General features: G+C 36.4%; 1 protein-coding gene across 1 annotated transcript in view; it reads left to right on the top strand.

Annotated features, from left to right (window-relative positions):
* The window catches only part of LOC148646745 (NACHT, LRR and PYD domains-containing protein 3-like), a 2700574-nt gene that overhangs the window by 1532250 nt on the left and 1152960 nt on the right, over nucleotides 1-15364 (top strand). Inside the window, exon 14 of the mRNA XM_088608537.1 lies at nucleotides 1889-2062. Within this exon, the coding sequence (XP_088464663.1) occupies nucleotides 1889-2062 (174 nt within the window). The remainder of the gene's footprint in view (nucleotides 1-1888; nucleotides 2063-15364) is intronic.

Here is a 15364-nt window from a genome sequence, read left to right as displayed (position 1 = left end):
ACTTTGAGTATACAGCTTGTCCAAAGTCATTCATTATTAATACTACTAGTAATATCTTCGGTAAAGGCTTTGAACCATAAATATTTCTGATAAAGGTAGGTTGTGTACTTTTGTCCAACTGAGCAATCTTGCTGTCATAAAATATACCAACTTTTTAATGACTGATGATTTACATGCTGTAATACACAGTTCAAATTTAAAAGCTCAAATGCTCAAATGCTGTACATGAGAGGTTAAGCTTTATTGGCTTCTCCTGGCGGTTTTACAAGGTGATGCCGGATACTTTCCGGCATGACGTCAAATGACGCGATTAACCCCGTGATACGGCGTGATACCGCGACATGCCCACCGGGGTATGCCGCGAAATACTCCACCCATTTTGAATGGCTGCATCTGTACATTATGATCTTGGAGGAGATCAGATAGAGAGGACAGTAGAGTCTGTGAGCCAGGGACCCAAAGGTCTCTGAGGATGTGTGCCCCATACTCTGGTACCATGATGAGGAGCTGAGTACATCACCACTGCCAATGGAGAGTACTTGCAAGAAATGTGAAAACATTCTCCAGCAGGCTGTGAGGGGTGTGTCTGGAGTGGTGGACACGCCTGTTCATGGGGGGTCACTACCACTGTGATGTCACAGTATCACGGAGAAACATGGTTAGTTTTCTAACTAACCTGGAATCTATATCAATGGTTGTTATGGTCCTCAGTTGGAGAGTTCTTTTTTTCCCTAATTGTTTTCTCTTTTTTCTCTGGGTGCTGCCAATTAATATGTTAAGCAAATGAGGAAGAAGCATTTAAAAGGGGAAAATGAGACTGCAAAAGGGGGAATACTGAGAGATCAGAGATGGTGAATGAGGTTAGTTGAGTGGTGTGTTATAGGGATGGGGGAAAAACATGATGTGTGCTTTTCTTTTATGCTTTTGGTTTGGTTAGTTAGTGTAGATATGAGTAGGACACAGAAGACTTTGTTTTGGTACAGCCTCATTGTTAGACATGACCACCTTTCCGGTTCTAGCCTATTTAGTTGTTTTTTTAGTCAGTTAGTTTGTCGGGTGGGGGGGGTTCTTTTCTTTGTCTTTCCCCTCTCAATTAGAATACAAATGTGCACCTCTGCCTCCCTGTGTTTTTTTTATATAATAAAGTTGATTTGTTTTCTCAAACATAATTGACTCTCTCTCACACATTATAATATTAATTTTAACAGAACTAATGTACAGTACTCAATTGACAATGGAGTCCAACTGTATTAATATTAATGGTATTGATGTGAAATGTACAGATGGAACCCAAGTCTAAAGATTTCCCCTGTGACAAACAAAGTCTGAGGCAGAATTCTGGTTCGTATGGACTCGCTCTCTCTTGACCTGCTGTTTTGTACTGAAGTTCAGTTTCCTGACTTGTACAAAGTGGATACAGTCACATGGTCGATTCCTCTGCCAAAGTTTGATTAAGATTGTTTATTGCTTCACATTTTGATTATGTGTTGTTAGAGTTATAACCTTGCTTGTTTTTGTTTAAATTGTTTATTTTCTTCAAAAGAGAATGTTGTTTTCCTCAACACATATACAATAGCAATCAAAATCTCCAGTTCTCTTACTCCAGTGTTGTTCATTTACATTTTGTATTAATTCCACCATGTGAAGAATAACAACCATAGCTATAACTTTAACAAGACACCATAAAATGTGAAGCAATTTCTATTATGGTTAAAAGTCAAAGTCTCACTCATTCTATTTCCCTATTCCAACCATTGTAGCTCTGAGATGGATAATGACATGATGTTGTATAGTACTGCTGAGCTGGGTGTTGGAGCGAAGACTTGGAAAGAAAGATGTGGATGAGCTGTGCAGATGTTCAGCTGTGCTCCTGTCTTTTTGTCTGCAGGATGAGGAGCTGTGAACTAACAGAGAGATGTTGTGAAGATCTGGCCTCTGCTCTTCAGTCTCAACACTCCAGTCTGAGAGAGCTGGATCTGAGTGTCAATTACCTGGTGAATTCAGGAGTGAAACTGCTGTCTGCAGCTCTGAGGAATCCCAACTGTAAATTAACAACACTGAAGTAAGTGAACACTGGAGATGTATTATTATTGTTTTATTTAGATATGTTAAGACACACAGCATTCCGATTTTCACATGCTTCAAACGTAACACCTAGAAAATACAAAACAAAAAGGATTTTTTGTCTAATGTTATACAAGTTCTTGTCTTTGGGCTCTTTGTAAACATATGGTTACTGAGAGGCTGAAAACACAACCTTTCCCATTTTTTAAAATATATACTGTACAGTATATGTTGTTGATTTATAATTCTAAAGGTACTTTTCTTTAAAATTCATAGAGTCCTTGCAGATTAGAACACTAGGTCTGTCCAGCTTTAACCAGTTTTTTAGTGATTCTCTCCAGTAACGTGAATTATTGGATGCAGAATTTATGCAGATTTTATGAATTTATGCAGATTTGAGATTCCTCAGTTGCTATGGGAGTGCCAGCCTCCCTTTCCATTTGAATCTTACCCTTATCTCTTATATTCCTCCTTTTTTCTAATATTTTATATACATCTGAAAGAATGTAGCTATGGAAGTGAGTTAGGTTTGCAATATTTATCAATTTGTTTATCTCTCATCTTTGAATCTCTTTTGAATCTGGGGTGCTGTCTGTGTGGAGTTTGTATGTTCTCTCCGTGTTTATGTGGTGTTCCAGTTTTCTCCCACAGTCCACAAATGTGCTGGCAGGTTAATAGACTTCTGGGAAAGCTGGCACTGGTGTGAGTGTGTGCCCTTTGATAGACTGGTATCCTTTCCAGGTTTCAGTGCTGCCTTGTGTCCAGTGCTTCCTGGAATAGGCTCTGGGTAACTGTGACCCTGAATTGGATAATTGTTCATTTACAGTGATGTTAATGGATTTCGAATGCTACAATGCATTTATATTAGCCGAGAGTATAAACTTAAGCTCCTGAATAACCATTCCTTATTTAAGTGGTTTAAAGTCAGGGTTCCGTTCTATATGTCTCAAACCCTCAAAATGACTTCACATTACAAATTATTTTCTATGTGTTTAATTTATTAACATTGTAGCAATTTCTTATTTTCATAATACTTTGAGTTATATTAGCAATAAAAGGTAATGTTTTAATACCATAGCAGAGGTCGTCACAGAAAATATTTCATTGGTGTCATTTCCTCTTTCCTCAAAATGAATAATAAGCATTTTAGCTACATCTTCCCCTGTAGTTGTGCCATTCATGTGTCAAAGAGAAATGGCTTGAGCAACATACAGAGCCAAAAAAGTTTGGTGCGGTCTTCTTTGCTTTAAAGGCACACACCTTGTGGATGAATTTTCACCTCGAGCGTTTGCCCACCAGCTAACACACCAGCTAACACAGAAGCAAACTGTATACAAAATGTAAGAATAGTGATTACAAACATTAAATATATACTGTACATACTTGCTTTATACTGTTATACTGTACAGTGTATTAAAACACTCTATGTTCACTACACTGCCCACTAAACCTCTTTCCCACAATTTCAAGAAGGGCAAGGTCACGTAGATGATTCACAGCTGGATACAATTTGATCTAGCAAAAATTCAGATATTTGTCAACATATTTACTAAAATTATCCATCTCAGTAATCTCACTGTGGTAGTCTCACTGTACGCCCCAGTGCTCACTCAATGTTCACACTGCCAGTAAAATAAAAAAACAGTTTCCCACATTGTCACCTTGCACCAAGGGGAGGAAAAGTGCCCGCAATCATTTTTTTCACTGACAGACCAAGTTGTTTAAAACTCCTTCAAAGGGTGTGATGTGTTAACACAAATTCTGCTTAACAGAGACGCTTGTAAGAGCAAGGTGACTTTCTGCTCAGTTGAATAAAGCTACAGTACAGACAAAATTTGCAAGCAGTACATGACTTCTCAAAAGGTAGTTTTGTCTCTCGTGCAAACGCAACAAAGGTTTATTTTTTATAATTCCGAAATTTGAACGGTATACCTCAGGGACTCATTATAGTATTGTAGCGAATACGGTTCACGCAGGAAATCAAAATACCCTCCCCCCCCCCCCGTCCCAGCCGGTTATCACCGCCCACTGTTCCAAAGCCGGATGGTTTCAAAGTACATATGAAATATCTTACTCCAGTTATTAATCCAATCCGTTTTTACTCGTCCGGCTATGTAAAAAATATAGCCAAAAGTATCGTTGTAAAGGTTAAATTCCAAGCTGAAAACAAGATTCAACGTGTTTTCTCTAACTCTTCAGTTTACAGCTTGTCCATGGTCCTTCATTATTCATATTGTAACAAACGGCAGGCATACAGATGGTACAAGCTCAGCGCAGTGACAGTACAGCCCTCTTTCCTCCTCCTTAAAGACTTAAAGAATTGCTTGAATAAAACCTAAATCACAAAACTATCACTTATAATAATTCATCCAGATACACTCACGCCACAGCCAACAACAAGCTATAATAGTGGACTATTTTTATATATTTGGCTATGTAAGAAAAAAAGTAATTCTTTGATTGAGCTTTGAACCACCTGGGTGCAGCCCACTACATGACAGTCCATTGCCTATTACCTCTTTAAGGACAATAATAGATATATTTTTTAATAAACAAACATCAAATGTTTCCAAAATGTCCCCTTGTGATATTTAAGCTGCTTAGTTACACGACTCCATATTAATATTACTATCAAGAGGTATTAAATCAGTATAACTTTTATAAAATTCAAATATTTTAAACATTTACTTAAAAAGTGGTTTTTAACTATCTAAACCATTTCTTACAGCTTTTTAAAGTCACACAATGTTTGAGTTAGGCAGGAACACGTCATTTTATCTTATTTTTTATTTAATTTTTAAAAATAAAAAAATCGTTTGCCCGTCATGATGATAGGCTGTTCTCCACTGTTCTACTGCAGTTGTAAAAAAAAATAATTCCCCCTCCCTTGTTTAACTGAAAGATTTCCATTAAGCTTAAAAAAAAAAACAAATGTCAAAATGCCCAAAATATGTTTTCACAACTCCATATTAATACTACTACCAAGTGGAATTAAATCAGTACAACTTTTTTTTAAAGTAACATCAAGTGGTGTTCTTACTGCTAATTCTTAGAAAAGGATAAAACGTTATAACTTTTTATGAAGTACAGAATATAAACTTAATAATCTTAGAACAAACACGTTAAAACTAGAACCCTTGTAAATTACCAAGTTAAATAATTCAATATTAAAATATTTACGATGAAGGTGGAAGGTTGTGTACTTTTGTCCAACTGAGCAATCTTGCTTTCATAAAATATACCAACTTTTTGTTAATGATTAACATGCTGTAATACACAATTTAAAATTATTAAAAATCTAAAGAGTATACAACTTAAATTCTTAACTGGAAAAAGATTGTCCCTCAGCAGTGACTGAGATTCGCAATTGGGCATTTTCTGGCGCCAGCTCAAATGCTGTACATGAGATGTTAAGCTTCTTTAGCTCCACCTGGCAGTTTTACAAGGTGCTTCCAGATACAATTATCATATTTCAGTTTGCATGCGGAATGATGCGCCATGCCCACTGTGTTTTGACGCAGCGTACTCGGCGCATTTTGAATGGCTGGATCTGTATATTAAAGGGGAACTGCGATGCTTTTTTTACATTTTTGGATTATAATGAATCTGCAATGATAAGTGCATTTCAAATCATAAGGAAACTACCACGTACAAGATAACTTGTAAAGTGTCAATGTATGTGTAGTGCCATATTGCCATCACTGTCTATGATTCAGATTGAGGCATGCTCCAGGCCAAGTCAATTTTGCTACTATGTTAATTCTAAATAATTTCATGAAACCGATACATACAAGACAACATGATTAAGTTTCTTTTAAGTTTTGCAAAAAAAGAAACCTGACAACCAACTAAAACACACTCATTTTTATTTTCATTTCTTGTTCACTTGCAATAACTAGTGAGCAGGAAGGGCAGGGTTTATGGCGCAATTTGCACAAAATCTTCCTCTTGCCCTTGGTGAGACCAGCTGATTCTCATCTGCCTTCGACAACATGGCAACCATGCAGTACTTCCACAGAGTTCATGATTGTGTAATTAATTTTAAATTAGACATTTTGAGATACTATCAGTTTATTTTGTTACGGATATTTAAAACCCAGTCTAAGAATTTGGGACTGCAGTTCCCCTTTTAGATGGTGTGGATCAATATTGCAGGTGGGATCATGATTTTGATTGGGAGCAAGTGGGATTTAGTTCAAGACAGGGCATCACATTCAGACACATCTTTCTAAAGTCCTCCTCATCTCAGTGTGTCTCACCTTGCCCAGCAATAAAACTGTGATGAGAAATATAAGATCCTTGATCTTGTAAGAAAAGCTTCCCCTCTCATTTCCTTGTCTGACATGTTTAATCCTGCTCCTCACTCTCTTGCTCATCTTTTACTTTGTCCCTTTCTTTCTCTTGTCTGTTGTCCATCTGGCTCAATCATTCTCTGACAGTATCTGCCAAACATAACAACAAACAAACATAATCTGCCAGGTGTTTGTCCATTTATTTCTATCTAATGTTTTATCATTTTGTTTGATGATTCCAGTGTTTGCTAATCCAACTAATTTGGTATGAAGAGATCATTGGTATAAATTAAGTAGAGCAGTGGTCCTAGTACAGATCTCTGTGGTACTCCAATAATTAAATCACCGCAGTTTAACTCATATCTTATCTCCTTTTTCTATTTATTGAATAATTCTCAATAAAAACACACATTCTCTTTGCCTGTAATTTGAGAATTAATATTTTATATTGAACTTTATTAAAAATCTTCTGAAAATGTAAATACACAGTATCACACAGCCAGAGGGCGCTCCTTCTCTGTCCTGTCCCTAGTTTCCGGTCTGCTGTCCTTCCTGTCCCTCTCTTTCCCTTGGGCTATATATTTCCGGGTCTTGCACTCTGTCCTCGCTCAGCATTGACGTTCGGATGTCCTGAGACCCGCCTAGCACCGGGGCGCCCCACGTCCGCTCCCTGAGGGCATAGGTTTCTATACGGCATTCCTGAACTCTTTGCACTAATGAGCCCGGGCCTTTTTCCCGTCTTGCCGCTACGCACATGGGTCTTTTTCCGCTCTCCTGCTCCCAACGGTTAGTCCCTTTGGACATCCGTGACAGCCAGTATGTCTGGACTATGAGAGGAAATCAGATCACCTGAGGAAACCCATGATTTGCATAAATTAATTTTGAAAACCACTGAGACATCTGGTGCTCCTGGGTTATTTCTGAAAAAAGATACAAAAAGCATGCTAACCAGTGTGCCAGCCTATTCTTTAGGTAATGCAATTATATTTTATAAACAGTAAAATTGTTCAACATTGTTATCAATGATTGTTTAGTTAGAAAAATATTTCAAATTATATTTTAACCTATTATATTTTACCCTCATTTTTCTTTATTGTTAAATTTGGAATTTTACTTATTTTCTGAGAGTCAGATTAAATGTAATTTGAACAAAGTCCTGTAAATTATTTTTAAGGGCAACAATTTATCACAGTAATATTGTTTATTTTAAAAGTTGATTACTAATACGTTATACTAACACCTGCCTTTCTTATTTAGATGTCTATTAAATATTGTGACAACACATTCAGAAATACAATCAAGAATCACTTGTGGTATTTGTAAAAATGAAACTTTTATAAAATGTATTAAAAATCTTAAAATTGATTAAAATGTATAATTTTGCCATGTGTAATGTCACGAGGAAGTACAATAAGCACCTGATTTGTTTAACGACAGTCTAAAAAAAATAACTGGTGAAAAATGCCAATTAAAAATGTTGAAGTTAAAAGAAATTATTTACATTGCTTGAATAATTTTAGACAGATGCGCTCGGTGCTGTAAGTGCTCAAGCCTGCAGATGGCTCATTCTGTCTTGCTGAGCTCCACGCCTCCTCTCTTTTTCAGTGCCGCCTCTTCTCTGACGGAGCTCAGTGGGCGGTGCGCTATTTTCTCAGTGACCTGCTGATTTGCTTCACACCACAAGAAGACAGGAGAACGGGATTTTTCCCATGCGAAATGCGTGTTGTGTTTACAAAATTAAAGTGTTTAAAAATTTGAAAAAAAAACTTACATCATACAGGTGAAGAAAAATCACCTGTCACATAAAAAGTGTTTTTTATAGCTCTTAAAGTCATGCAATGTCTGAGTTAGAAAGGGACATGTCATTGTATTTTATTTTTGATTTTCTTTAAAAAAATAAAAGCATCAGTTGCCCATCCTGCCGTACAGTATTACAGTATGTTACATTTTTTACATTTTTGAGAGACTTCAGAACACTTCCACTAATGCAAAAAAATGTAGCTATTGAGCACAGAACATCTTTCTTCCGTCAAAAGAATTTCATATGTAGTTTATTGTTATCTGAGTAAAAACAAAATACAGAAAGTTTCTCAAATTAAACACAAACAGAGATTGTGTTATTCTGCTTTATATGGTCAGGTGTTTTGCATACATGCAGTAGCCTTTAAATAGTAATTCTTGCGTTATGAACTCGCTACACCTGGGGTCTGCTTTATTCAAACAAAGGTTTATAAAAATGCAACAAGGTACCAGATATTGTAAAAGTTGTGAACATTTTCAAAAACCACGATCTTTAAAATGCCTGTTGTTTGAAGGCTCTATGTCATTTGTTTGCAAAGTTAATAATAATAATATCACTTTATTAACCTTTTACAATTTCTTGCATTAGGAATTGTCTTTTTACATACCCAAGCTTGCTCTCCATGAGACACACCAACACACACAGATAGGGAGAGAGCCTGGGGTCGGAGCACAGGGTCTGCCATTGTATGGCACCCCTGGAGCAGTTGGGGTTAAGGGCCTTGCTCAGGGGCCCAATGGAATAGGATTCCTCTGCCAGCTGCAGGACACAAACCAGCAACATTCTAGCCACAGATGCAGATCCTTAGCCACAGAGCCACCGCTCCACCCCGTTTTACATCTGTAGCATTGTGTCTCATAAATAAGCGTTGAAATAAGAAAGCGAAGGTTATGAAAACTGGAGAAAACAAATGACCCTGAAAAAAATACAAGAACTTTGAAATTATTCTTTATTATTAATAATAAATTATTATTGTTAATAATGATCAGACATGTTATTATAGTTCAGTTTCAGTGGTCTTTTTAATACCACTTTGTTATTCTCGATTATAATTATAATACATATAATTTCATTTTAATGCTTGTTGTAAAGGCTTGTTTTAAATTGCCCCAATGGAACAATAAAGTATTTTGAATTGAACTGAATTAAACCAGTTGAACTGTTTTATTCTCCCACTGTTGACAGTTTTCACCTGCTCATTCATGTTTTTATTAATATCATTTAACATTGAACAAATGACTCTTTGTGAGTCAGTATAGTGTACACAATATTTAGGATTTTATTTTTTAAAAGGGAGTTTGTTTGTTTGTTTGTTTGTTAAAAGAAAGACTTGTACCCTAAGCAAGAATCAAACACAGACTTCTGGGGGGAAGAGGAGCTCTCCAAACCCATTGGTCCAACACACCACTTGGAAAGACAGCTGAAACAGACAGGTCAGAATGTTTCCAAAGTAATCACAAGTCAATAAGTCGATGCAGATTTTTACAAAGAATGTGGAATACAGTAATACTACCAGCTATATAAATATGTTGTATTTAGATCCTAAATTAATATTGTTATTAATGTCTTTTGTTGTGTGATTCCATTTTATATTAAGCAGATTCTAAAAAGTACATTTTTTATTGAAATAACGACAGCAAGTATTCATAGAACAGGTTAAAACATTATAACTTTTCATGACAGGCCTTCTGCACAGCACCTTGGTAACAGGAAGTGATGCAGCAAATGGTCACATGACCACTCCCAGGAGGCTGGTGACAACTGATGTTTTTTTTTGTTGTTGTTGTTGATTTGTGTGTGACAATTCAAATGGGATGCACATGAAAGTTTTTATATAAAAAAATATATTTTTTTGTATATAAACTTAATATATTGTAGTCAGAATGAGCATGTCAGAACCTTTTCAAAACAACCACAGTAAGTGACCGAATTAAAGAGTTTGATGCATAAAATGTTGATGAAGGAAGCGCAATACTGTTGTAAATTTATTTAAGCTACCACTATCAGTCAAATACAGTATATACCATATACTACAGTTTATAATATAATTTTGTTTATATGTACATGATATTCAGAGATGCTATGCTCCTGTTATTTTTATGCTCAGCTACAAAAATGCCCCTTTAGTTAAAGTAAAATTCCTTATTAATATTCCATATTAAGCAGATTTAAACATGCACTTTTGAGAGATTAAAAGAAGCTATCATTTTCACTAACATCTAACAAGTGCATCTAACAACAGCACAAGTGCCACCTGTCGATCATCTTGGGCCAGTGAATCACATGCCACGGTAAAGAGCAGCCCCTCTAACACATTCTGAATGGCTACATCTGTAGTTAGCTGCATTAATGAAATTTCTAATGTAAACATTGAACAGATACTCACCCAGTGCAACATTCTGGCTTGGCCATTCTGTGGAGAGTTTGAAAAGTCCCACAGAGAGGAAACATATTGTTGCTGTTCTTACTTCTTCATCCCAAATGGACAATTACAAGCAAACAGATATGCTGTCTTTTTTGTGTGCAGATATATATTTTTCTTCACCTCCCTTTTTGGACTGCTCTATACATCTCCTGATGCTCTCCGTAGTCCATAGTGGCAACGACTGCTGCTGTTGGGCAGGCATTGATGTCAACAGCTTTCATCAGATGTTTCAGCCCTTTATCCAGCTATCTGAGCTGGTACCTGCAGAAACCTGGTCAGGCTCCACAACTCCTGGTTTATCATGGAACAACCCATCAGTCTGGGGTTCCTGATCGATTCGCTGACAGTGGGTCTGGAACAGCCTTTCCACTGACAATCACTGGAGCCAAAGCTGAAGATGCAGGAGATTATTACTGTCAGCAGAGATATAGCTACCCTTTCACAGTGATACACATCTGTACAAAAATCTCTACAGGAGCTCTATAGGAGCTCAGCAGGATCCGCAGAGGTCTGAGACTGAGAACAGGTGCTGAGCTGCAACAATTGAACTCAACAGAGATGGGTTTGTACATCATTTATATACTGTATGTATTGTGTACTAAACACACAGAAGGAATGTGTAGATACTCTTATGTCATTAAACCTAAAAGGCTATGAAGTTTCTTAATCATTTTTAAATATTGTGTTATGAAGACATAGGGAAAATGTGTACATTTATGTAAGTATTAAACTTAATAGGCTATGAAACAGAAAATTACAAATACAGTCTATTAACATTGTAACTAATAAATACAATTAGATAAAATATATCATTGTTTTCATAACTAAATTGCCTTTTTTTTCTATATTGTGATATTTATTCATTATTATTATTTCAAATATAATACAATCCACTAAAGATCTAAAGACTGCTTCTGCTTCTGTTAAAGCAGAAGAATTGGTATCTAAATGTCATGTGAGACACTGGGGATCTGGATGTTGTTCATTCAGATATGATGATCATCAAATAGAATCACAACAAAAACTGCAGTTATGAATATTGACCACAAGGGGAGACAGAACAGGTCATCACTGTCTCCACTGTAGTCATAATCAAAATTGTAACATTTCATTCTGACTAAACCCTAGTTGAAAGTAACTCCATGCAGTTTCTGCAAAATTTGACACTGTAAAAAACACTATCCTTTACCTTCCAGGTGAGCTCTCGGTAGCTTCTAGGTGCTGTCAGTGTACAATTTAATAGGCTATCCATACACTCAAATTATCATTGGTATGTTATAATTATGAGATAATTGACTATCTTGTAATAATTAGATACTTTACTATCTCACAGTTAGAAGATAATTATTTTGGAATTACAAAATACTACATTATATGATTTTTTTTTCCTTTATGTGAGCAATGTGCTCCCATAGTTTCCTCCCTCTATCAAAGTCTTTAAGCACATATATTGGGGCAGCTGCCAATCAACACTGATTGAAAGACACACTATTGACCCAGGCGCCTCTCACTTTCCACACAATAAGAGCTGGTGTGTTGAAGTGTGTGGTGTTGCAGAAGAGGAAACAAAGGAGTGACAGAGCTCCACCACACCTGCAAACCTGGAAAACCACATACTGCAGTTCTCAAACAACCTTGAAACACCTTTGTATTCTCTAGAACCTTGGTTCTCAAACTGTGGTACGCGTACCACTGCTGGTACACGGAGCACCCCCAGTTGCTATGCCAGATGACTGTGGAAATTTGTTGTGTGCACTGAAAACCTGAGACGGGTTTTCATATTTTGCATTTTAATAAAATTAATTTATGTGTCAAATATGAAGCCTACATACAGTACTATGATACAGCACACGCTAATACGTGAGTGGACACAAGAGCTACTATGGAATTCTATAACATTGTATAGTAATGCGTGCTATGAATGTAAGTGACCAATTGTATTTAAAAAAAGTTATCTTCAGCAAATAGGGAGGTAGGAGAATGTGCATGGTTTTGGAACACTGCCAATCTTGCGAGCACAGAAAAGCATGATAGATAGAAAAATATTTAAGGACTGTTCTAGGTTAATTTGAGAAAAATACACCAAACGTCTTTGTGTTTCGCTCCCATGCGCATGAAATAAAAACTTATTTTAACTTCTGAGATGGACTCCTGAAATGGAAATGGGGGAAAATGCAAGCTTGAGGATTGCTAAAGCAGATATGCCCCACACTATTTATGAAGAACTTTGTTTACCATTGGTAAAAGAGCTGACACGTATTATATGTAGAGAACAAGCTGCTAAACAACTCGACCTGCTGCCACTTTTGAATGACACAGTCACTCGTAGAATTATTGATATGGCATAAAGTATGCTGATAGAGTGCGTTAAGATGAGCAGATGCTATTCACTGCAATTAGATGAGTCTGTAGATGTCGTTTAGTTGGCCAATTGCTCGTTTTACGTTAGATACGAGTTTGATGTCATGTCCCATTAGGACGTTTTGTTTCTTTTACCAACAGGAACTGCAGGAGAGCACATATTTCAGCTTCTGAATGAATTTATCAAAGAGAATGGCATCGACTTGAAAAAATGTGTCATAGTTTGTACAGATGGTGCTAGAGCGATAACAGGCAGACACAGCTGTGTAGTTGCACTAATTAGAGAGGTTGCTCCAGATATGAAGTGGACGCACTGCAGCATCCACCGCTAGGCCTTGCCCGTCAAGAAAATGCCTGAGGATTTAAAATCTGTTAGACTCTGTTGTCAAATTTGTGAATTGTATCAAGGCTCAACCAATGAAGTCTGCTTTGCTCAACTAAACAGGCTCACCCCTCTCACTGAAATGGTAAGTGCTCAGTGCTATATTTATTACAGATGCAGCCATTCAAAGTGCACGGCACAGACACGTACCAGAGGTAATTGGCTACGGCCTCGCGCATTGTGACGCGCGATGATGCAAAATACCGCGGTACGTGATTGGTTGACCGACAGGGGCACTTGTGGTCCGTTGGTCGGTTGTAGAAAGATTTAAATGACTTTAATGTGCCCGTTTTAGTATTGAATATTTATATGGAATTCTACCACTGAAGGGAAATCTTAGTAGCTGACCATAAAAAGAATAGGAGCATACTGTAACGCGTGTGAAGGCCATAAACGATATTAATTTTGGAACATAGACATACAGTATATGGCTGGTTTCGGTACTTTAAAGAAAAAATACACACCAGTATTCCATTTCTCCCTAAACATTTTAAGCATCGAAGTCTTTAACCAACGTGAAACCAGAGTCAACAAGCATACTTTTAGAATTTGAGTAAAAGGCAATATAATATGGAATCGCGTATCTAAAGAAATTAATAATGATATAATTATATTCATGTACTGCAACACAAGAATAGTACACGCTGTACGATGTCTGTTGATAATGTTTCTGTAGGGCTTTTACAACACTCCTCATGTGACCTTGCTAGTGGTGCTGTGGGTTAGCTTCCTGACTCACCTGTTGGGTGTTCAAATCCAGCTAGAGCCATGACTTTTTTTTTTTAACAAACATTTCTTTGAAAAAATAAAACTTTTCCCTGGCTCAGAGATTAAATAAAACTTCACTCGCACCAAACAAATTTATATTTCTAAATATCACAACATGATCTAATTTAAGTCATTTTAATAACAATGAATAGTCACCTATGCGTTACAATATAAACATTTATATTGATTTAAATCGCGTTTTGATTTAAATCGCAAACACGTGTTTAAATATATGTGTTTTTTGATTCACAATCAGACAAATGCAACATAAATTGATATCTTTGTCTTCTAAGTATCTTAATAAACTTTCAGCATAGCTTTCTCCCCGTTTAGATTTATTTTTCTTGGGATCTTGGGATCAAACGTGGAAAGATTAGATTGTAATCGTTTTTATTTTTTAAATACAGGGTAAAAAGTGTAATCTATGCTAAAAAGTTGTACACCACCTGCTATAAAGATACATATTGTAATACTTTCGGGTTCGGATAGGACAGACACAAGAACTCAGACTTGTGGAGTTAAAGCAAGTTAAAGCCTTGATTTTATATATCACCTTTAAAAGTGGCATATCAAAGCAATACAGTAGATGTAAAAACAGTTAAAAGGACCACAGATTACAAAGTAAATACCCAACACTGATTGTACCCATCTGTCATGCTAATAAAGCACCTTGAATTGAATTGAATTGAATTGAGAGAGAGAGTGGGGGAGGGTGAGCGAGAGAGCTTTTATTCACTCATAATCTGAATCTGAAATCTAAACGGGGAGAAAGCTATGCTGAAAGTTTATTAAGATATTTAGAAGACAAAGATATCAATTTATGTTGCATTTGTCTGGTTGTGAATAAAAAAATACATATTTAAACGCGTTTGCGATTTAAATCAAAACGTGATTTAAATCAATATAAATATTTATATTGAAACGCATAGGTGACTATTCATTGTTATTAAAATGACAAATTCGATCATATTGTGATATTTAGAAATATAAATTTGTTTGGTGCCAGTGAAGTTTTATTTAATCTCTGAACCAGGGAAACGTTTTATTTTTTCAAAGAAATGTTTGTTAAAAGAAGAAGTCATGACTCCAGCGGGATTCGCACACCCAGCGTGTGACGCGGGAGTCCGGAACCTAACCCACGGCACCACCAACAAGGTCACATGAGGTGTGTTGAAAAAGCCCTACAAAACATTATCAACAGATATCGTACAGCGTGTACAATTCTTGTGTTGCGGTACATGAATAAAATTATATCGTTATTAATTTCTTTA

Source organism: Lepisosteus platostomus, chromosome 16 (genome assembly GCF_059453375.1).
Source record: "Lepisosteus platostomus isolate fLepPlt1 chromosome 16, fLepPlt1.hap1, whole genome shotgun sequence".
Taxonomy (NCBI): domain Eukaryota; kingdom Metazoa; phylum Chordata; class Actinopteri; order Semionotiformes; family Lepisosteidae; genus Lepisosteus; species Lepisosteus platostomus.
The sequence above is the reverse complement of the archived record's forward strand: the minus strand, read 5'-3'. Positions and strand labels throughout refer to the sequence as shown.